Source organism: Callorhinchus milii, unplaced genomic scaffold (assembly GCF_018977255.1).
Source record: "Callorhinchus milii isolate IMCB2004 unplaced genomic scaffold, IMCB_Cmil_1.0 Scaffold5, whole genome shotgun sequence".
Lineage (NCBI taxonomy): Eukaryota > Metazoa > Chordata > Chondrichthyes > Chimaeriformes > Callorhinchidae > Callorhinchus > Callorhinchus milii.
The window spans coordinates 52,672,067-52,695,510 of NW_024704746.1; the positions used below are offsets into that span (position 1 = coordinate 52,672,067).

The following is a 23,444-nucleotide window of genomic DNA, read 5'->3' on the forward strand; positions in this document are numbered from 1 at the left end:
CATCTGAGCAACCAATACCAAACCTTCTTACACAGCAGCACAGCCATTACTGTGCAACAGCTGAATGGAAATGGACATGAGATTTTGTTCAGAGACATTGAACGCCAACGAAAAATCTCCTGAACTCCCCCAATTGAATTGGACACAATGAACAGAAGTGGACGAACATGCAGTTTGCACACATCTCACTTTTATTGGTTTCCCCAACACAAGTACAAAATAATAAAAGCAACACCCAGATCACATGGAGCAAGATTATGAAAAGATATTAACCACAATTATATTTCCAGCATACTGCCAAATCCCCAAGACTGGTGCCTTCAGTAACTCTTGAGAACACATTTATGAAGTAATATGCTTGCAATAGTGAAGCTTCTTGAATTTTTAAAAAAATTAAATCCTCCAAAACATGGAACAGTCGCTGGGTGCCCCAAACAACCCAATTAAAGCCTATTGCACCATTCCCAGTGCCATCTCTCAACCTCCTGCATCCACCTTGTATGAAAACTTAAATAGGACAATTTCCCAGTATCACAAGTCAATTAAGTTACATATCGAAGAGAAACTCCAGGCAATCTATTTTGCTGGTCCAGTGACCACAATCCAACATAACATGGCCATTTGAAGTGGTCCCACATTGGGAAACTGAGCACTCTTCAGACTGGAAACACTTCCAGTATCATGAACACATGGATGTAAATATTTTAGACGCAGATGAGAAAAATCTTGAAACAGAATTATGTATTTGTATGGCGGGCAAAAGAATTCACAGCATGGAGCTCAGCTGAACAGACTTGTGCTTCTCACAACTGAGGAAACAGCTGTTTCCTGCATGGCAGGCAGCGACGGATGGATGTTGCACTAAGATGGGGAAAGTTTTACTTGAGGAAAGACAAGGACGGAATCTTTCACAATGTACTTCATGAATAGTTTACTGGAGTTTCCCTGTTTGAACTTACATTTTACATTAACATTTACATTAATTTGAAAAACAATTTGTTAAGCTTCCGAATAATATTTTGACTTGTACATTTATTAATCTAATTATAGCCAACAACGCAACACTTCATAAATGTGTCAAATCACACTAACCATGAACAACTCTAGCCAAGCAGTGAATATTAAATGCAAACGAAGATGCAGTTACAAAAATGGTTACTTACAACAATGAAAGTTAAATACAAATTACATAACATCATTCTTATCTGTGCACAATTCAGTATAAAATAAATAGTGGAATTCATTATACTCTTTCGGGTGATCAGTTTTGTATTTAAAAACGGTTGGAAGAGTGAAGGAAGGCCAGGTTATCAGGCTGGATTCTTAATGCAACTTAAATGTATTCGCCAATGTCTGTTCTCTTGTCACGTGATTTGTTCCTGGCCTTTGTTCGAGCCTTGCACACAGCAGCGTTGTAATAGTGCTGCAAAGGAAACAGACAAAGATTACATCACTTATTTCAGGACCAGGGTTGTTAGGTGCAGAAGTGAAGTACAGCTCCTGCAATGTGAAATCGCAATAAGTAATAATAATCCTTGCATTTGATATAACGCCTTATCACGTCAATCAGACACCTCAAAGTGTTTCGCAGAATATTGTACAGTGGATTGACTGTATTTTGTGGGCAAAACCCAGCAGCCAATTGTACACAGCAGTGTCCCACAAATAGTTGTGGATTTATTGAGCAATTTATTTCTTTATTTTTTGGAATAAGGAAACTTGCTTAAGGTTTTGACCCAGCCGGGAATTGAACCAGAGTCCTTTTCTTTGCAAGGCGAGTGCGCTAACTACTACACTACGGGAATCCACAAGTAAGTACCAATTCAGCCAGTTTCCAATTTGAACATGCAGGCTTACCCGCTCAACACGAGAAATCTTAGTTGCTTTCAGAGTGGCAGCATCCAGCAAAGGTGGTGGTCCAAGCTCAAAGAGACCGCGTACAAACTCGTTGGCCTGCAGAGCAAAGATATCACATTGGGATGAAGTGTTTGGGTGCAGCAGACCGCCTCGTAGAGGAAACAGATAGTCTGGTCGGAATTCTTGAGATTTCAGCAATGTTCCTGTTTTTTTGTTTGCAACAAATTGTGAGGACGCTTTCAAAATAAGGCCCTTTGGTGAAAAATTGATCCAACAGATTTACTTCCGACAGAAATAGCAGTAACTCACAGCAATACAGGCATCATGTGGTAAAAAAAAGCCACAGAAATCAGTGCCTGCCCTTACAGCAAGGGCAATTCAACTTATTTTTGCAGTTTAAATTTCTTTTTAAAACCAGTTTTGAATCACCCCAGCACGGTTTAAAGATAGGAATTCCAATGAAGGATTATATACAATCTATTTCTCTAATCCATCTACCAGATGTAATTTTCATGATTGATAGGACTGGAATATAAGTGGAGCTTTTGCCAACTTGACTGATGGCCAGTTGATGAGTTTAAAACATCTCCTTACCTGTAGATGCAATCTGATACCAGATCCAAGGACTTCTTTAAAGGTCTCATAAGAACGTTTCTTCACCCAGCTGTCAATATACATCCGCTCAGGTCCAAATGCTATTGTCTCAGAGTCAAAGTCACCTTTCTGCAGGAAAGAGGAATATAACAACTTGCACTTATATAACACCCTCCACATGGGGCAGCGTCTCAGAGCGCTTAACAGTGGCGGAGCCTAATTCAGCTTGTTTAGGCTTTTTGAACTATTGCAGCTCTGAATCCAAAAGCCAAACAAGTTGTCAATTGAACACCAATAAGAAGTATTGTTGTGAACAGCTGATACTGTAACACTGGTCTGTAAGCATAGGTTCAATCATAAATTTAATATGACAAACCTTAGAATACTTACAATTTAAAGTTGAACAATTGCCAGCAGCCAAAAAGGACAAGAAAGGCTCAAGAGATTGATATATTTGTGAATTTAACTCCCCTCCCCACCCTGGTCAGACAGCCAGAAGTCTGACACAGGCAGAAACCATAACCTTGCTTCATAGTGTCCAAAACTATGCAGAGTTCACTATATTTTCATCACCTACACATGGTAATTTCCCTGTGTATGGATTGGAATCTGCATTCTCTATATTGGGACACATCTAGCTGACCTAATTTCCAGGTATTAGACACATGTTGGTGAGAGCCAAGCTTGGGAACCCTAGTATGCATGTGCATGTTGGGTTAAGTGGTGGAATTTAACCAGCAAATAAAAAGCTTGCTGTTGAAAGCACTGCTGTTGTAAGCTTCCTGTTACTTGTGCAGCTCGGACCACCTGACCCTTTAGGGCTTTGGCTTGCAGGGTTAGCAGAATCTGAGTGGGAGGATTCCCTGCCCCAATGACTGGACTGCCCCACTGATGAACCAGACTGGCTGATCTGTCATTTACAGTGCATTGGACAGCAATGTGAACCTGCCTGACAGAGAACCAAACAACCAAAACAGACAGTGGGGTTGACTCGATTCTAACATTCCCTCGCAAACCCCACAAACTGTAGCCAGTGCAGCTTCAAGAAGACTGCATTTACCTCCTCTCCCACCCCCACCCTGATTCGCTGGTGGGTAACATTATCTTTCACACCAAATTAACCCCTGTAAATGCAGGAACAATAGATTGGGTCCCACAAACAAGTTCAATTCCAAAACCCCCATTCAAATTGAAACACTTCAGAAGAACTGGTGAGAACGGAAAGACAATCCTCCATCAACAGCTTCTCAGTTTGTGTGAAATCAAACCATCCGACAACAACAACAAAATTACATTTATAGAGCACCTTTCACGTCCCAAAGCGCTGAGCAGTCAGGTGTCAGGGCCCAAGCATGTGGGAGGGGTGGTGTAGGGTGAGGGAAGGCAGAGAGGTGGGAGACCAAAGGCACGGTTGAAGAAGGGTCTTGAGACCGGCCTTGAAGGAGGCAAGGGAGGAAGTGAGGCGGAGTTTTAGATGATCTGCAGCTTGTGAAGGGAAGAGTTGGGAAGGCCGATGAGGAGGGAGTTCCCGTAATCAAGCCTTGAGGTGACGAATGCGTGGGTGAGGGTTTCGGCAGCCTGAGGGATGAGGCAGTGGCAGAGTCTGGAAATGTTGCGGAGGTGGTGGCCAGTCATGGCACGGATGTGGGGGAGAAAGGACGGTTCAGGGTCAAACAAGACACCCAGGTTCCTGACTGGCTTAGTGAGGTTGAGTGTGCAGCCGTGGAGGCTGATGCTGCCAGCGCCTGAGGTGCGGAGGCGCTGTCGGGAGCCAATTAGGAGAGCCTCGGTCTTGCTGATGTTGAGTTGGAGAAAGTTGGCCCTCGTCCAGGACTTGATGTCGGACAGGCAGTCGGTCAGGACCTCAGTAGTCCTGGAGTTAGGGTGGAGGCAGAGAGGTAGAGTTGCGTGTCATCCGCATACATGTGGAAATTTACCTCATGTCTGTGGATGACATCACCAAGGGAGAGCATGTAGAGGGTGAAGAGCAGGGGACCGAAGACAGAGCCCTGAGGAACACCGCACAAGACAGTGCGGGGATTGGAAGAGAAACCGTTTGCCGCGACAGACAGGACACTAAGAACTAGCATGTACAGAAAAAGTATTTTGAAAATCCAGAATGTGAATGCATTAATTCTTATCTGGTAATTCTGGATCACATCAAGTTCCAGAATCTGCATCAGCTGTTAACACATGGGCACTGAGCCAAGGCTGAGCAGAACTCAGCAACCCCCATCGATTGCAGGTCATAAGTAACCCACACCACCTCACTGCAATTTAAGAATGCTCTGCCTGCAGGTCATTATAAAATCACTGACAATGTTAATTCCTAATATAAACCCAGAATATTAAGTACATGTTCTGTCAGTCCACTGAAGAGCTGCTGAAAGCATTTGATGTTCAGTCAGTTTTGCTGGGTCTCTCAATTTCAATGCTACAGCTTCCACACCTTTTATTCTCATGACGTTGTGATCTCTGCCTCAGTCTGTGTTTTACATCCTTCTCCCTCTCAATAGGTCATCTAACACACAAGACGTGGAAGTGATAACTCAAGGGACTGACAGAAATGGAATGTCAGTCTTGCCAAATTACAAGCAACACACAATGTAACCCCAGGTCAAGGAAGGTTAAGCAAATTACAAGGTATCTGTTACACAAGTTCACAAGTGAGGTTCAGTGGAGAAGGCCCTTTGATCCATTCAATTCAGAAAACACTTTAAACAATGTTTGCACCCGAATCTAGAAGATCAAGGTGCAAATGCTTGACTCGTACCTCAACAGTCCTCAAGACATCTCTAAATACAGAACGCTGTTTCTTCCTGTCAGTTTTGGCCCGGTACTTATTGCTGTCTGTGGCCAAACACTTCAGCTGTGCACACAGAAGTTCCATATCTTCATAGTCAAAATCCTGAAAATAAATTGCCAAGTCAACACCTCAAGCTTACAGATATTTGAACTTCATGACCATTAAGCCCAGAGATATTTTTAACTCGAGCTTTGATTTCTCACTTCGTTCTCATCATTAACATTGACCAATGTTGAAAATAGAAACATTAAATTGGTCTTCTCAAAGTTTCCCTTTTAAATCCCCCCCACCCCGGAAAAGCACACTTCCCAAATAGTTTCAATTCGGGGATAAACTTGTTCTAACCACCTCAGGGTAACTGAGAACCTGTTTACTTATGCAGCAATATCCAGTCTAATGAACAAAGTAGAACCAGATCTGCCCCCATGAGTACTGGCCCTTGCAGCAGGAAAACAAGCACGCAAGTCATTCTGCTTAGATCCCAACACAAGCCTTTGTGTTTCCATAGGAACAGGAGTAGGCCATTCATCCAATCAAGCCTGTCCCATCATTCTATTAGATCATGGCTGATCTTAATCCTAACTCCACCTTCCTTCCAAAAGAAATCAGCACAAACTCCAGTATAGGTGAAGAGACCTGGCACCTTTAAAGCAACACTTACCTCACAGATATCTCTCGCTAATTCAAACAGAAGAGCCATGGTCTCACCGGCCGCGATTCGCATGTTCACATCACCACAAGAGAGAAGAGTTGGCAGTTTGGACATATGTCTGAAACAGTAAAGTTTGCAGATTAGGATGTAAATGAAGGTCACTTGTTTTACACAGTAACCTTTTAAGGGTTAGAGGCACCCCAGGGCTTTGGGATGTCCTCCCGCCGTGAAAGGCGCTATACAAATGTAATCTTGTTGTTGGTGGAGGCATCAAATCAGCACAGAACAGGATGCAAATCTTGTATTTGATGCTCGGTAAAGTCAAATCAGCGCCATGCAACTGAATGTCATGGATGGGCAATGGCAAACATAAAAATTCAGATGATACAAGAAGTGGATTATAACTCATTGGCTTGTGGAAATCAATTATGAAAATACGTTTCACACATCTTCAAAGGTTCTTTTCTTGTGGTTATTTTCCTACTATCTTCTGTAGGCACCAAATCATACCATGGTGTGTTACAAGTACCCACCACTGCCTCTCCTCAAGGTGCAAGATGAACAGAGAGCATTTGGCACATCGTTCAAATGCAGAGCTGAGGATACATTGAGCAGACTTGCAGGGCTGCCAGTTTCACTGAAAAGCGGCCTCCAGGAGGTGGATTTACTGTATACAAGTTGATTCAGCACAGCCTGTCAATTGTAAGTTCTCACAGCCAGAATTGACATAAATGGCTCAATTTAATTCCACTAAAAAAAGTATGCTGAAGGAAAAGTTGTCCATCAACAAGCTGCAGTACTACGTTCAGCTTTGGGCACTACACCCCAGGAAGGATATATTGGCCCAGGAGGGGGTACAACACAGATTCACCAGAGTGAAACCAGAGCTAAACGTGATAAATTAGGAGGCCAGGTTGCATAAACTTGGTCTTTATTCCCTTGAGTTTAGAAGGCTGAGGGGTGATCTGATTGAGGTTTTTAATATAATAAAGGGATTCAATAGGGTAGACACAGATAAACTTCAGGGAATCTAGAACAAGGTGGCATAGTCTTAAAATTATAGCTCGGCCTTTTAGGAATGAAATTAACAGCTTTTTTTTTTACCCAAAGGGTAGTGGAAATCTGGAACTCTCTCCCCCCCAAAAGGCTATGGATGCTGCATCTGTTCACATTTTAAAGACTGAGGTGGATAGAATTTTGTTAGGTCAAGGTATTAAGGGATACGGGGCAAGGGTGAGTAATTGGACTTGAGGTACAGATCAGCCATGATCTTATAGAATGGCGGAACAGACTGGAGGGGCTGAATGGCCTACTCCTGTTTCTAGAATGGCATTGACAAGAGTTCTAGGAGCTCTGATTAACTGTATCCATGTGAACATACTTCTCAAGTGTTTGTGTCACTAATGAGGGTGGGCAAATGGTAAGCAGCAACGTCCATGCAATCAAAGCACTGATGTGCAACATTGTGGTTTGGTTATTCTGCATCCACTCCGGCTGCTCCTCCTTCCAGTACAATGCAGAGAAAAGACTCTCCAGGTACGTCATTGTCAAGCGCAGGTCCTGTTGGCAATAAAAACAATTCTTACATTCAATGAAGCGCCTTTTGTGTGAAGACATATCAAAGATGGACCATAAAGTGGAATGACTGCTTATTATGTGGCTCATTATTGGAGACATTATGTGCAGTAGCCCTAGACCGCAGCACTGTAAAGTGCTTTGGATGGCCAAGACATCTTGTTAAGCTTCATAATATCATAAATTGTAACCCCTTGCCCCTCTCCTAATCACCATTTCAGATTCAACATGCCAGATTTCTACCCCTCCGAGTTGTCCCCCCACTCTCGGTTTTTAAATCGTGGCCTATAGCTATTGCTCCCTTGCTCATCCGCCCTTGACTGTTCTGTCGAATTGGAGGTTAGCAAACGAGAGGACCCAGGTCCAATTCCCAGGCGAGGCAAAACCTAAGGCAAGTTTCCTTACTCCACATGCCTCATTTACCTAGCAGTAAGTAAGAACCCGATTGTTAGTCATTTGGCGAATCACTTTCTGGGGGTACTAATCTCTCCCCTGTAAAAAATTTGATAATTCAATCCACCACTGTTTGTCATTAAATGGTGCTGCATTTCGCCCACAAAATACAGCCCATCTGTGAAGCACTTTGAGATGTCTCAACAATGTGATAATCCTTACCAAATGCAAGGATTAATATTATGAGGCAAACAATCTGCACAGTAATGTCCCACAAACAGATTAATTGAACTAATAAACACAAATAACTAATTCTATCCTGGGATTGCTGGCAAGGACATTAGGGGAGACTCAGGTTTTTAAAAAAACTAATTTTGTAAAGATGAGTTTGCCTGATTTCTTTTGCCCGAGTTATTCAACAAAATGAATCCCGTTTTTCTCTTTGCACTCACCTCAACATCATCAGTAGCTACATAGCAGCAAATGGCCAAACTTGTAGCGCACTGTAAGAAACAAATAAAACATTAACAACAAATTACATTTGTATGCCCCTTTCACGTCAGGGTGGACACCCAAGTGACTGGGCAGTCAAGAATTTGGACAAGAGCTGGTGATTGGGATCAGGAAAGGTGGAGGATAGGGAGGGTGACCTCAGGCACAGTCAAAGAGGAGTTTTGAGACAGGCCTTGAAGGAGTTAATAACAAGGTCACAAAAGCGAAAAAGCACATGGTTTTAAATAAAGAGTACACTTACAGCTTTCCGCGTCTGAATGCTGGCTGATTCATCAGTAAAAATAGTCTTCAGAATGGATCTCAAACTTTTGAAGACTTCTTCACTTTCAATGCTGGAGCCGAGCTGAATGCAGAGAAGGGAAGCAACGGCGGCTGCAGCACATTGCTCTTCACTCTTACCTTTACAGAAAAAGCAAAGTGTTTAACGCCTGTAACCACTGGACAGCATCACAAGTAAGCTTTAAGTCAAACTAAAACTCTCTCCGCTTTTCCACAACGTGTTGAACGAATCTCCAGCATTCAGACAACTTTGCTCGTGCTTTGTGGGAGACCATTGGTCGACCATTGTTTGAACTCAAAACAACAAGACCTTATTTGGGCTGTGATGAGTGAGCTAAGATATGATAAGCAGCTTAAACCGGTTTACAAGCTCTCTGCAGCCATGAGGGTCTGAGGGAGTTGTGTCTGGACTCTCACTGAAAACAGTATCCAACAATTTGGCGTAGTCGGCAGGATCACAGAACACAAGAAAACGGACATAGATATCCCAAGACCCAGGAACAAAGTCAGACGCGACTTGAGGTAAGGAATTCTCGTGGAAAAATTCCTCGTCTCAGGGGTTGAGCTGTTTGAATTTTCTTGTGATCCTTGAAAGAATCGTGTGCAAAGGTCGAGACTGAAGCTTGCTAAAAATTGAGTATCCATCGGCGTTTCAACGGCCTCCTCGGCGTTTCAACGGCCCACGGGCTCAAAATTTAGCACAATGGTAGGTTCAACGGGAGATTCAAGTAAACCAACCAGTTAAAGGAGGGCTGGTCCCTCCCGAGATAAACTTGACTGAAATGTTGGAAACATTAACTAAGACTTTGCAGACCAATTTAAAGCTCCAAGAATGACAGGAAAGCATTGAAAAAAAGGATGGCATAAGCAGCGGCCAGTTGGCCCTGCCAGGCATTCAGAAAGCATGGGGTAAGATGACCCGTTTAAAAGGGGAGTCTCAGACCCGATTGGCAATGATTACAACAAGTCAGTTGCGACAGCGGAATGAAACAATGAAAGATACTCAACACGATGCTGAAATGAATAAAGCTAAGGAGCAGTTGGCTGCAAAGGCAGAACAACTACACAAAAAACAAGCAGAAATAGACAATAAAACTGCTGAGATTGAAAAGCTTAAAGCTGAAGTGATCTGGTCCAAAGCGGCTGGTAGAAGACCTGTTAGAAGTGGCTCGCTGTATCCACCATTGCTGTCTGTGTCAGCCCCTCCAGCTTATAATAGAAAGAACGAGTGTGATCCATGGGATCCGTCAACTTGCTGCCCCGATCCATGGGGACCCCCTCTTCCGTCAGTCCAACTAAGACCCGTAGTGATGAGATACCAGCTAAGGCAGGGTATGGCACCGCCGGGAGAGGCCGCGCTCCCCGTGGAGGGTGCTCATGACGGATGGGCAGGACATCACGAGCATTCGCCGGCGGAACCCGAAAAAATTGACAAATGGTCTAAATCGCTATCTGACCCTCGGAAAGGTGCGCTGAAGACTCGCGAGGAGCTTAACCGTCTGCGTACTATTTCCGTTATTTACTTGGGTCAGAAGATTTCAGAAGGAAAGCGAGAACTCACGCAAGATCGTACTGAGGCAATTTGCAATGCTAAAGTACCCACCACGGTTCAGGAACTCAGATTGTTTCTTGGACTTTGCAATTTCAACCGAAATTGGGTTGAAGGCTATACCCAGCTGGCCCAACCGCTGAATGACATTCTGAAGGGAAGAAAAGCTTCTAAAGACTCCATCGAGTTGAATTCAGAACAGACGGTCACCTTTAAAAATCTCCGGGATACATGGCAACAGCACCTGCCCTCGGTATTCCAGATACGGGTAAACCTTATACTCTCTTCGTCAATGAGACAAACGGTTTTGTGACAGCAGTCCTTACTCAGGAACACGATGATCAACAACGACCCATTGGCTACTATTGTACCAAATTGGACACAGTGGCCTGTGGATGGGGAAGCGCGATGGAAGCAACTTGCAGAGCCATGACGCTGACAGCCAGTTTGGTACTCGACCAAGAACTAACGGTTAAATGCCCTCATTCTGTGTATGCCATGTTATCCATGAATCGGGTATCACAGGTTACTTCTGAAAGATGGACTCGGACAGCGATACTCGAGGCCCCCAACCTTCGGTTGGTGCGAGCTACGCCGACTAATCCTGCAGTTATGCTCCCGATTCCCAAGGAGCATAAGGGGGGAGGAAAGGTGGAAGGGTTAACGGACGAAAATCGAGTAGATGTGCTTAACTGTTTGGAAAACATACCAGACATACATGACTGTGTAATGTTACCGGAGGATTTTTTTGATATTTTTCACCGATGGCTCGTCCATGGTGACGGATGGAATTCGGAAGGCGGGATGGGCAGTAACCACCCTCTCAAGTGTGGAAGGTAGTGGTTGCCACCCGGCTGGAACATCAGCTCAGCAAGCCGAATTAAGGGCTCTCACCGAAGCCTGCAATCTGGCTGAAGGGAAAACAGTAAATATTTATACTGACTCAAGGTATGCATTTGGAGTTGCTCACGACTTTGGAAGCATCTGGAGACGCAGAGGATACCTCACCGCGACCGGTACACCCATTCGTAATGGAAAAGAGATACAGACATTATTGGAAGCAATGAGTAAACCATCTAAGGCGGCGATACTTAAGTGCAAAGCCCACACAAAGGAAAACGCGGATGAAGCTAAGGGTAATGCAAAAGCGGACGAGGCGGCCAAGAGAGCTGCAGAAAGGACTCCTCAAACCGATGAAGACGGTTGTAGGATTTGATCATTAGAAACTAAAAGCTTACGTGCGGAAATTGCTAAGATGCAAGCTGAATGTTCTAAGGAAGAGATATGGACGTGGATGGAAGAAGGAATGCATTTGGATTCAGATGGTGGCTAGATTTGTGAGACATTGGTGGGGAAAAGGCTTTAAGAAACATGCCCAGAATGTGGCGGACATCTGTCCCGTGTCAAAAGATTAATCCAGGTCCTATTACGGGAATGCCTCAACTTCAACCCTCTGCCCCAATGGGTCCCTTTCAGGAAATACAGGTTGATTACATCTCCCTGCCCAAGAGTCTAGGTTTTTCTGATGTACTGGTAATTGTGGACAGATTCTCCAGATGGGTTGAAGCTACTCCGGTACGCAAAGCAACGGCGACCCAAACAGCAAAAATTCTGTGTAAAGACTACATACCAAGGTGGGGACTCCCAAGCTCGATCGATTCGGATCAAGGGACGCACTTCACAGTATGTCAATAAGTCTGCAGAATACTTAACATCAAGGGAGTGTACACTGTCCTTACCACCCTCAGTCATCAAGCCAAATTGAAAGACAGATTGGCCAAATACAGGGTATCCCATGGCCCCAAGCGTTGCCAATTGTGCTCTGTAGCATAAGAGCAACCCCCAACCGAACGACTGGGCTCAGTCCGTTCGAGGTAGATACAGGACGACTGGTTAACTCTGAAAGAGAAAACTACGAACTGTGTTGAAAAGAATTAAGTCATAATGTTTTTGATATGATTTTTGTTATTTGCGCTGGTGCATTCGTGTCTCGCTCGTTTGTGCTCTCCTCCTAAAGGTGCTCACTTGAATTCATTGCGCACCCCTACGGATGATGACGGATCACCTCCGGTCGGTCCCTATTATTTATAAAGTGGTGTCGTTTTGTTTTGAGTGCAAAAGGGGGGATTGTGGGAGACCATTGTTTGAACTCAAAACAACAAGACCTTATTTGGGCTGTGATGAGTGAGCTAAGATATGATAAGCAGCTTAAACTGGTTTACAAGCTCTCTGCGGCCATGAGGGTCTGAGGGAGTTGTGCCTGGACTGCAGCTGTTTGCAGGACTGAATAAAACTTTTTTGAAATTTTCATTCGTCTGAAGACTCACTGAAAACAGTATCCAACATGCTTTCACGAGCTAAGTTAATAATGTTCTGCTTACGCACATCAAATGTTAAATTCCTCGTCATGACAGCAGAACAAAGTATACATGTCACAGCGATCTCCTCCAGAAACAGTCGCCCCACTTTATCAATTGAACCAGGTTTGACGTTTTGACTTTGAGCTGATTGCAATCCATGAGACTTGCTTTTAATTAAATATTTCAATAAAAAAAGTAAACCGGAAGACTCCAGTATTGATTACCTTTCTTCAGACACCGTTCTATGCTGTCCGTCAACGTCAGTCTTCTTTCCAGAATTAAGTCATAAAGGATTTTGGAAGAGAAGGCAGTCTTCAGACCCACAAGAGCAAACAGTCTATTCTTTGCACTGCAGAAGCATGACATGTTGGTTAGTCATTTCCCACTGGATCCATACTTTCCAGGTGAGCTTGCTTTCAAAATGAGATATTTCACACAAGAAAACAAATCAAAATGTTCAGGTGGTGGGGTGGGCACCTCATCCAAGATAACATTTCAATTCAAAGCAGTGAGCTCACCTTTTATCCATCGTGCTATCAATGAATCCTTTCAGTCTATATTCATAATCCTCTTGACTTGCCTCTTCATCAACATCTTCAGTACCTGGAACAGATAACGGCTTCAGTTGTTCTGACACTTTGTCAGGGAGCATCTTGTTACAGCAATAGTGTTTCACAGTGCTGCTAATGTGGCAGCACTTCCAGTTGCACAACTGTAGGAAGCAAACAGCAGGGGCCAAGCAGAGTACTGCATGGAGAAACAAAACCCAACGTGAGCTTGTTTTTTCACAGCTCGAAAAGTCAAAACTTTAAACGTGGTCCAATGGATCAACCATAAATTGTTACTTAAATTCACTGTAGTCAGCAACAGTGGAACAAGATTTAACGATCCCTTTACTCACCATAAAGTGTAGTGACTATATATTTTTGGATTAATGTGGCAGCCAATTAGCACACAGCAATGTCCAATAGCCATGGAGAAAACTATTAACTTTATCTGAAGCACTGATGCGCTCTGAACACCAGAAGAAATTCCCTTCTCTTTTTGAGTAGCGCTACAGTGTTTAAAGCCCATCTAAGCAGCAAGACAGGGATCTCGATTATGTCTCGTGGGGAGGATTTATACTGTGGACCATGATATTTCTGAAAGCAACAATTGATCCTGATTTCAGGAATGTGAAAACACCATGAAGAGAAAACAGCAAAAATAGATTATAATGGACTTATAGCAACTGCTTCACAGTGAATTTTTTTTTTAAACTGCAGTATAAAAGCAACATGTGTGACAATCCAACAACCTTAATGCAATCAGATTTGTGAAGAAGTCTTTCTACAGCTGAGACCACCATCTCCATTCTGCCCTAGCAGAGGTTACCAGCATTTGGGTAAGAACTGCGCTATACTAAATGGTCACTATTTAACATTATGGTAAATAGGATGGTCTTCTCACTCCAGAAAAGCAACTAAACAAATTAATCAAATTCTAGCTGGAGGTGGCCTCAACATGCCAGTTCCACTGGTGTGAATTTCCATCCTATTGCTAGAAAAAGAGGTCAACCACTGTCAGCTAGATTAGACTAAAACCACAGAGGTAAAGAAGACTGATATTCAGTCGGAAAACAGAGAAAAAGGGCTATGAAAAAAAAGTACAGGTCTACAGCAGGATTTAGTTTGAATATGGAGGATTATAAATACTTCTGAATAAATTGGACACACCAACTAGAGTACACTCAGAACTCATTATCCAAAGCATTCAAACATGCATGTGTGAAGTAAAAAAAAAATCATTATCATTATCCTTCCATATCCATCACACCACATTAAAGCTTGAATCACAGAATACCAATGCTCAGCATTAAATTACAGTAGTCATCATTTCTGATACCAAGTCATGAAACTGTTTGGTACTTTGTTGTACAATTGAACACCATTTCAGCCTGCTTTTACTACACGAGTGCTACAGCAACAGCACAGCATCCCATTGGATTTCAAATCTTTACAGCAGTACAGCATTCCCTTTGCTGTCATAGCTCCATTCTTCAAATACTGCACCTTCATCAGCCAAGCTGGTTGAATCACTGAAACTGCTGCAGTGGCTCATTGTTTCAATGGAAGCATCCTCATCGCTGAAAGGCTGTACTGCTCGATGCTGTCCACCTGATGCGGAAAGAGGAAATGGTCAAACGCACACCAAAAGCGCAACCCACTACCATATTAACACAAGAGCTTCAAAATGTGCAACAGATAAAAAAAATTGGAGAACATACAGATCTAAACTCATTTCAAGATCACTGCAGACATTGCCGTTTAATAGTGGAAAAAACACAGAACACCAGTTGCGCAGTGAGTGACGACTTGCCAATGTTAAGCATCCCTGCAAAATCGGCTCTTCAATACTCGGGAGGATTCAGCTGCTGTTGGGTTGGACGTCAAGTCTTTTCTCAGGATATGCAATGTTTCCAAACAAGGCCAACGTACAGAAACCAATTGTCCATTCTCTGACTCTCCACATCAACTAAACGATTTACTGAGGCTCACTGTTCAACATATGCACTCTGTTCCAGAATACATTTCCTTCAGACTACATGCCCTCAGCACATGTTCCTTTTCCTCCTCACAACAAATCTCAACTTCAGCCACCCCTTCGATGTACTGATAGAATAATGACAATCTCATTTAATTCTTCCAAAAGCTCCTATTTTTCTCCTTCAAATGATTTAAAAGATAGATCTAACCCATCTTCCTTGACAATCATTTCCTGCAACTTCGAAGCCCATCCAAGACATAAGAATGAATGAATCACAATTCTCTGCTCACAATGATCATCACTCCTTCCACCTTGACCTTTTCCCCCTAATCCGCAACCATGTTATTCTACACATTCTTCCGCTTTACAGCACCTCTGGTAACAGTCAGCTCGCAATGGATAAATTCCACAACCTCTAAATGTTAAGTGAAAGTTGGCAGAAGATAAAGCGCCACATTCCACAAACATCCTTTTCACAAATATCATGCAGCGCCACCTGGCTCGCCAATGAACCAAATGAAGCTAAACAAAATCTTGCTTACCTTTGAAAATACAAGGAGTAATAATAATAATAATCCTTGCATTTGATATAGCGCTTTTCACGTCGGGAGGACGTCCCAAAGCGCTTCACAGAATATACTGTAAAGTGAATTGACTGTATATTTGTGGGCGAACGTGGCAGCCAATTGCGCACAGCAGTGTCCCACAAACAATTATGGATTGAAAATGACCAATTTATTATTGTTTTTTGTTTTGGAGGGATTATTATTAGGCGTGTGGAGTAAGGAAACTTGCCCAAGGTTTTGCCCTGCCTGGGATTGAACTCAGGACTCTCACTTGCAAAGTGAGTGCTCTAACCACTGAGCTACAGGACTCCACATGTTGAATACAGGTTGTGTGCTCGCAGCACAATGAAAGAAATCAAACATTGTTCTCAATAACTTACACCAGGTACCACTCTAGTTATACTGCCAGTCCTCCAGTAACCAGCCCACATACCATTCTCCACACTGACTTGGACTGCCAAGGCACACTACTTTCAAAAAAGCCCAGAATTGTTAGGACAGCTGATCCCTTCAGAACTTCAGGCAAAATGCAGCGCCACTGTCACCACGCTGTCTGAGTTCAGAAGAAAAACAGTCACGGACAGTACATTACTGGGAGCTGGAGCTGTGAACGTACCCAAAGGGAAATGCACAAAACAGGGTGAAATAGACGACACACCATTGTAGAACTTAAAAGTTTAGGTTGCATGCAGGAAATGTATGCAGAGCCAGCTCATCTCACATAGGGCAGGCCTTTTATTGCATCATCCATGACAAATCAACAGGTTACGCTGCAGCAAATGACACATTCAGTGTAGAATAATCACATTTCCCAGTCTTACCGCAGCCTTTTCCACACAGCTGCACACCTCACCAGCCATGGACAGGTTGCTGCTCGGCTGCCATATAATCAGTGCAACTTTAGAAGATCCTTACCTTGCTACAAGCCCACAGTAAATAGAACAATCAAAAGTCACTCAAGTATATTTTAAAAAACAAGTTAGTGGATTATTTATCTACAAGTGTTCCCGCCCAAATAAGGGGTTTCAGTTTATATCACCACCATCGGTTTTGCTGCACAACTACAAAGTTGCCAACACAAATTAGTGACCAGTGGAACATGAACTTTCTAAAAAAAAAATCTTGCATTCGATACACTTTTGGCAGGACATCTCAAAAAGCTTGAAGGATGTAATGAATGTGTCAAGCCTGGGCATGTCACAGATCAACAAGGCAAATCTCTACATCTGTGGAGTTACAACTGAATTAAGATTTTATTACAGAAACTAAAAAGATAATGTGGATTGGGTTTGAAACAAATCAACCAGTTGCCTCTTTTTTTGAAAAAGAAAATGGTCAATTAAACCTGCCGCTAGCTTAATCCAAAGGAGTCAATGCTCATCCACATTAATGTGAGGACCCAGGTTTTAATTCTTGGGTGGGGTGAAACCTAAGGCAAGTTTCCTTACTCCACACACCTTGGTTTACCCAGTAGTAATTAATAAGTAGTAGTAGTAGTAGTAAGGGATCTGTTACTGTAAAGCGCTCTGAGACGCCATCCGGAGTGGAGGGCGCTATATAAATCCAAGTTGTTGTTGTAGTAATAAAGAGCAACACAGTTGTTAGTCGATTGGCGGATCGCTTTCCAGGGATAATAATTCCTCCAAAAAAATAATAAATCACTCAATCTACGACTTTGTGGGACACTGCTGTACACAGCTGGCTGCTTGTTTCACCCACAAAATCACGGGAAATTAAATCCTGACCTCTCAACCATTACCAGCTGCATTAAATCGCAGGAAACCTAGTCTTGATCGGTCGATATATGCACAGAAAAACCTAATTTCCTGGATTCAATGCAATTCCAATGCCAGTTAGCGCGCATGCAGCAATGGGTCAGGATGCACTGAATCGTGGGAAATGTAGGCTTGACCCGTCACCACATGCATGTATGTAGATTATTGATTAAACCGGAATTTAAACTACTTATACAGTTTGCCTGCAACTCGGACTTCACACAAGTCATATTATAAGTTGCATCAGTCAGGACCACAACATTTGAGTTTTACTGCACATGAGAAAACTATAACTCATCCTACATCAAACATTAAGATGCTTTATGATCCAATTCCCTGATACTAATCTTTGCATTTAGATGTCTTCAAGACATCTCAAAGCACTTCACAGAACATATTGTAAAGTGTGGTGACGGTATTTTGTGGGAGAAACACAGAGGCCAATTGCGCACGCAGTGTCCCACAAACAGTCGTGGATTGAGTGACCAAATTAATATTATTTTTTAATGATAAATTTAAAGGGATCATTATCCCAGAAAGTGATCCGCCAAACGACTGATAACCAGGTTCCTGCTTACTGCTAGGTAAACAAGAGGCGTGTGGAGTGAGGAAACTTGCCCAATGTCTCGCTCTGCCCGGGAATCAAACCCAGGTCCTCTCGATTGCGAGGCGTGTGCTCTAACCACTACGCTAGAGGACTACTTACATTTCACACAAAGGGATAATTTAATATTGCACATCAGGCTTCCTTATGTTTCCTTCGACTTATCAATTTTCACCCGAGATAAGAAATCATGAGCTGCAAAGAAACTTGTTTACAAACAAACCCATCGGTTTGCTACATCATGAGTACACAACTATTGACAATACAAACAAGGAAAAGGACAGGAAAAAATTGGCATCCAATAAGAAGTTAATACTCACCGAGTATTGCAGATGTTCTACAATAATGTATATGCGTTCGATGCAGCGCCATAACACATCGGTGACATGTCTCACAGTGCTTCACAGGATATACTTTAAAGTGGAATGACTGTACTTTGCGAGCGAAATGCGGTGGTTATGCACTGCAATGTCCCACAAAGTCATGGATTAAGTGACATATTATATACTAGTATAAACGTGCCATCGAGTGAGTGCCCAATTCTATTTTTGTTGGATTGTTGGCCAGGTCACTGAGAGAAACTCCCTTCTTTATGATTAGTGTCATGGGATCTTTATCGTCCACCTGAACAGGCAGACAGGGTTTTGATTTCACGTCTCATCTGAAGAACACCACCCCTGACAATGCAACACCCACAACAACAACATTCCATTTATAGAGCGCCTTTCACGTTGGGAGGACGTCCCAAGGCGCTGTACAGTTGGGTCAGGACCCGAGCAAGGGGGGAAATGGTCAGGGTGAGGGGAGGGAGCGAGGAGGGGGTAGAGAGTCGAGAGGGGAGCTAAAGGCACGGTCAAAGAGAAAGGTCTTGAGACCGGCCTTGAAGGAGGAAAGGGAGGAGGCGGCGAAGGCACTGGGGGATAGAGTTCCAGAGCCCACAGCTTAGACTGATGTGGGGCTTGAACCCCACAGCCATGTAACTCAAGAGGCTGTTCAGGTTGTGTTTTCAACACTGTCTCAGTGAATGCTCTTCACTTTCACCATGACACCAAATTGCTCACACCTGCATATGCCCCATTTAGTGTTCTCAAAATTATCAACCTCATTTTACTTACCATTTGATAAGTTTGATGTGTTGCACATTTGAAAAATAAAACACACACACTTGCTCATGGCTTCCAGAAAAAGTCCTGTACGCACAGAATTTGGAAGGATTGAAAAATGATATCTAGAGTTTAGGGTGGCAAAAGGTTGCTAGAAAGATTACTTGTGTTGCATGAATAATTTGTTGGCGAGTGTGAGGATCTTGAAGTTCATCTATTCTGTGATAGAAACTTAGTAGTCTGGCGAGGGGGTGATGGGGGTTACGGAGTCCTGTAGCTCAGTGGTTAGAGCACTTGCTTTGCAAGCGAGAGATCTGAGTTCAATTCCAGGCAGAGGGCGAAACCTTGGGCAAGTTTCCTTACTCCACAGGCCTAATAATAATCCCTCCAAAACCAAAAACAATAATAAATTGGTCATTTTCAATCTACGACTGTTTGTGGGACATTGCTGTGCGCAATTGGCTGCCGCGTTCGCCCACAAATATACAGTCAATTCACTTTACAGTGTGTTCTGTGAAGCGCTTTGGGACGTCCTCCTGACGTGAAAAGCGCTATATCAAATGCAAGGATTATTATTATCCTCCCGACGTGAAAAGCACTATATCAAATGCAAGGATTATTATTATCACGCCAAGTCAGGGAGAGGGAGGAGGTTACCGTAAGCATGGTCGAAAAGGAAGGTCTTCAATCCTGATTTAAGGAGGGGAAGGAGTAGACAGACCTAGCCGAACGGAGGCAGCGGGTAGCGGAGTGGAGAAAAAGCAGGTCGGAAAGGTAGTGGGGTGCTAGGATTCAACTAACACCCAATCACTCATGTAAGGTTAACTTGTGAATCACTCATGTAAGGTTAACTTGTGAATCACTCATGTAAGGTTAACTTGTTAACCAGTAATCAAGGTCACTTCCTGACATTTCAAGTGGCTGCTGTGATACTGCAATTCAGCTGTCACCTGAATCCACCCTCCAAATTAATTTCTCAGAACCACACGTGATTCAATATTCAGTAAAGTATCAGACCCACCTGAAGGGTACTATATAAATGGAAGTTGTTCTTGTACTCCAAACAAGCCCCCACTCCTCCTATTATTCCCTTCCACATAAGAACGTTTTCCCTTCCATTCAAGCCATTTGTTTAAACCCCATCTTCTGGCAGCAAGTTTCACATTCTCACTTCCTTCTGCACAAAGTTTCTCCAAAACTCCCTGTCAGATCCAATGACAAGCTGCCTTATATTCAGTCCCTCTACATTTGGAACTGCACCCGATTAAAACTCTTCAATACGGAAGATATTTGGCCATCATCTCAGACGATGACAAAAACTTAAAAACGACAAGCCTTTGTCCTGGAGCAAAAAAAATCACTTGTTGGGCACTTGTAGAGCTCCGGCAACTGATTATCAGAAAGCGAGTGGGCAGACAACACAGCTTTGCCACCCTCCATTGTCCATTTCAAACTTCAGGGCATCAAATTCCACCTACACGTGAAACTATTTAGTGTGGAATTTGAAAACAGTCCACCCCTCCTCCCTCTTCTCCAAAAGCCCTGGCACTTTCCACCCACTGAATGTTTGGTGGCCACGTTGCATTCTCCACCCCCAGGTGGTGAGTCATTCCCGAGTTAAACATATCACAGTCTGGGAGTTGAGGAAGGGATATGTATGTGTGTGAGTACGGAAAAGGAGGGAGTGTAAAATTTGGTCACTCAATCCATGTTTGTGGGACACTGCTGTGTTTCACACACCAATACAAAGTAAATTCACTTTACAATATATCCTGTGAAGCGCTTTGAGACGTCTCAACGTCGTGACGAGGCGCTATGTCAAATGCAAAGATTATTATTATGTGTGTGTGGAGAGATGCTGTCAGGAGAAAAGCGGCCTTGTCTTGTTGTGCCGTCTCCTGATACGCAGCGGGCGCCGAACTCTCCGTCTCGCCACCAAACCACCGCCCGCTTTCTCAAAATAAATCCGCCCGGGCCCAAATTTATTTGGAGAGGCCCCACCAGTGCAGCTCGAGCCTGCCTTCAAGTGCAAACGGCGGTGCGAAGAGCATGCTGGGAGTTGTAGTGCCGTCGCGCCCTGACTCCCGCCCGCCACTCGCGAACTCGAGGTGCGGCTGGAACTACATCTCCCAGAGTGCGCGGCGCGCGCTCACTCACCTCGGCCCTTGCAGGCCCGCTTCTTGGATCTCGGCATCTTCGGGCGCCTCTCACTCGCGCACGCTCTCTCTCGGCGAAATAAAAAAGCCGAGTGCTTGGCTCGCTCGACAACAATCAGCCGACTGAGGAGCGCTTTTTACTGCAGCGTCTTTCGGTGGCGAGGCGCAGGTCAGCAGACGGCAGGAGGAAGGAACAGCAGGCGATACCGGTGAATGACGATGGACAAAAACGACTCATTTTTTACCTCCACGACTAGGTTCTACCGCGGGTCCGCGCAGACTTACCCTTTTTATAGGTACCGTACCGTGACGCATACACGCACGCCACGCACCATGTGACGAACGAGGGGGCGGAGCCCGCACACGTTTTTTTTCAAAAAGAAAGGCGGCAGTCAACGGGTGTAGCGAGAGGGAGATTTCAGGGGAGTAATAATTCATTCAAAATAAATAATATATATCCATATTAAAAAAAAGTGGTCACTCAATCCACGACTGTTTGTGATGTTTTGCCCACAGTCAATTCATTTTACAGTATATTCCATAAAATATCTTGAGACGTATCGAAGAAGTGATAAGGCGCTATATATCAAATTCAGGGATTATTATTATGCTTTAACCATCTAAAACCACACTTTTCCCATTGCTTGTCCAATTGGAACCAAACTCCCTATTAGGGATTTGGCTTGGAAGGTTAACAGGGGCCGAGTGGGAAGAATCCCTGCTCACTTGGACTTCGTCTCAGAAAAAAAAGGCGGCAGAGAAATATGTTCCCTCCCCCATTCCGAGGTTTGTGAGCAAGAAAACAGGTTAGGAAACTGAACGATGCTGAGTGTGACTGCAGGCAAATGTTATAGCCTGCAAATCATTTGCAAATGCAATGTGACTGGAGTGAGGTCAGGCCACAGGAAAACATCATTAAAAGTTTAAAATGGTCAGTAATAGATTTGACAGAAACCCTTGTTTACATTAGAAGTTTGCAATGAGGTTTTTAAAAGTGATACAAAATTACGTAAGCCCTCCTTCACCAGCTCGGGTGCAAAACCAAGGCGGTCAAGTGCTTTGGGATATTCTTCTAATGTGAAAGGCACTATAAAAATGTAAATTTGTATTGCGCTGTTTTGTATAATGTAGCCCTATGGGAGTAACAACAACTTGCATTTATATAGTGGCCTTCACGTGGGGTAGCTTCCCAGAGCGCTTGACAGTGGCGGAGTCTGCCCCCAGGAAAGGGGGAGGGGGAAGGTGACCATAAGCATGATCAAAAAGGAAGGTCTTTAGGTGGGATTTGAGCAGAGGGATTGAGGGAGAGACTGCCAGAGTTTTGTGGCATAATGGCTGAAGGTACGGCCACCAATGGTGGAGGGGAGTGGATGAGGGACGAACAGGAGGCTGGAGCCAGCCAAGTGGAGGCAGCGGGTGGTGGAGTGTGGGAGGTAAGTCAATCGGATAGGTAGGGCGGTACTAGGCATGAAGGGATTTGAAAACGAGTGAGAGGATCTTGAAATCGATCCATTCAGTAATTGGGAGCTAGTGGAGCCTGGTGTGATCAGGATTTTGAATAAACATATTGATCATAACACCATGACCTTGCCCCCTCCTACCTCTCTGACCTGCTGACTCCCTACCAACCTGCCCGCTCCCGCTGTTCAGCGGGCTCCGGTCTGTTTAATAGATCTGGGATGTCCTCCCGACGTGAAAGGCGCTACACAAATGTAATCTTGTTGTTGCTGTTGCTCCTTGTCTCCTGCCCGACCCACCCTACCATTGGTGGCCGGGTTTTCAGCCTCTGTGCCCCCACACTCTGGAACTCCATCCCACAGTCCCTTTGCCTCGCTTCCTCCCTTGCCTCTTTCAAGGCCACTCTCAAGACCCTTCTCTTCAATTGTGCATTTGGTTGCCCTCCCACCTCTCTGCCTTCCCTCACTCCTACACTGCCCCTCCCCCATGATCAGGTCCCGACACCTGACTGTTCAGCGCTTTGGGACGATCTCCCAACGTGAAAGGCGTTCTATAAATGTAATTTTGTTGTTGTTGTTGTTGACTATTCCCCAGTGAATTTAGTAGGAGGTGAAACGTTTGACTTCTTAACATTCAATTGGGTGTTTCTCCTGGATTCTCAAGAGTGTTGAGAGCAAA

The 23,444-nt window shown here is 43.9% G+C and overlaps 1 protein-coding gene across 1 annotated transcript; it reads right to left on the minus strand.

The window, feature by feature from the left end:
• Positions 1 to 170: 170 nt before the first annotated feature.
• Positions 171 to 21,590, minus strand: ifrd1 (interferon-related developmental regulator 1). The gene is made up of 12 exons (XM_007905129.2): positions 21,310 to 21,590; positions 14,630 to 14,734; positions 13,097 to 13,181; positions 12,803 to 12,927; positions 8,632 to 8,789; positions 8,330 to 8,380; positions 7,291 to 7,469; positions 5,919 to 6,027; positions 5,225 to 5,359; positions 2,452 to 2,580; positions 1,858 to 1,953; positions 171 to 1,423 (listed from the first exon to the last, which is right to left on the minus strand). Exons 1-12 carry the CDS (start codon positions 21,344 to 21,346, stop codon positions 1,334 to 1,336), a joined length of 1,299 nt encoding a protein of 432 aa, XP_007903320.1. The 5' UTR covers positions 21,347 to 21,590; the 3' UTR covers positions 171 to 1,333.
• Between the last annotated feature and the right edge of the window lie 1,854 nt (positions 21,591 to 23,444).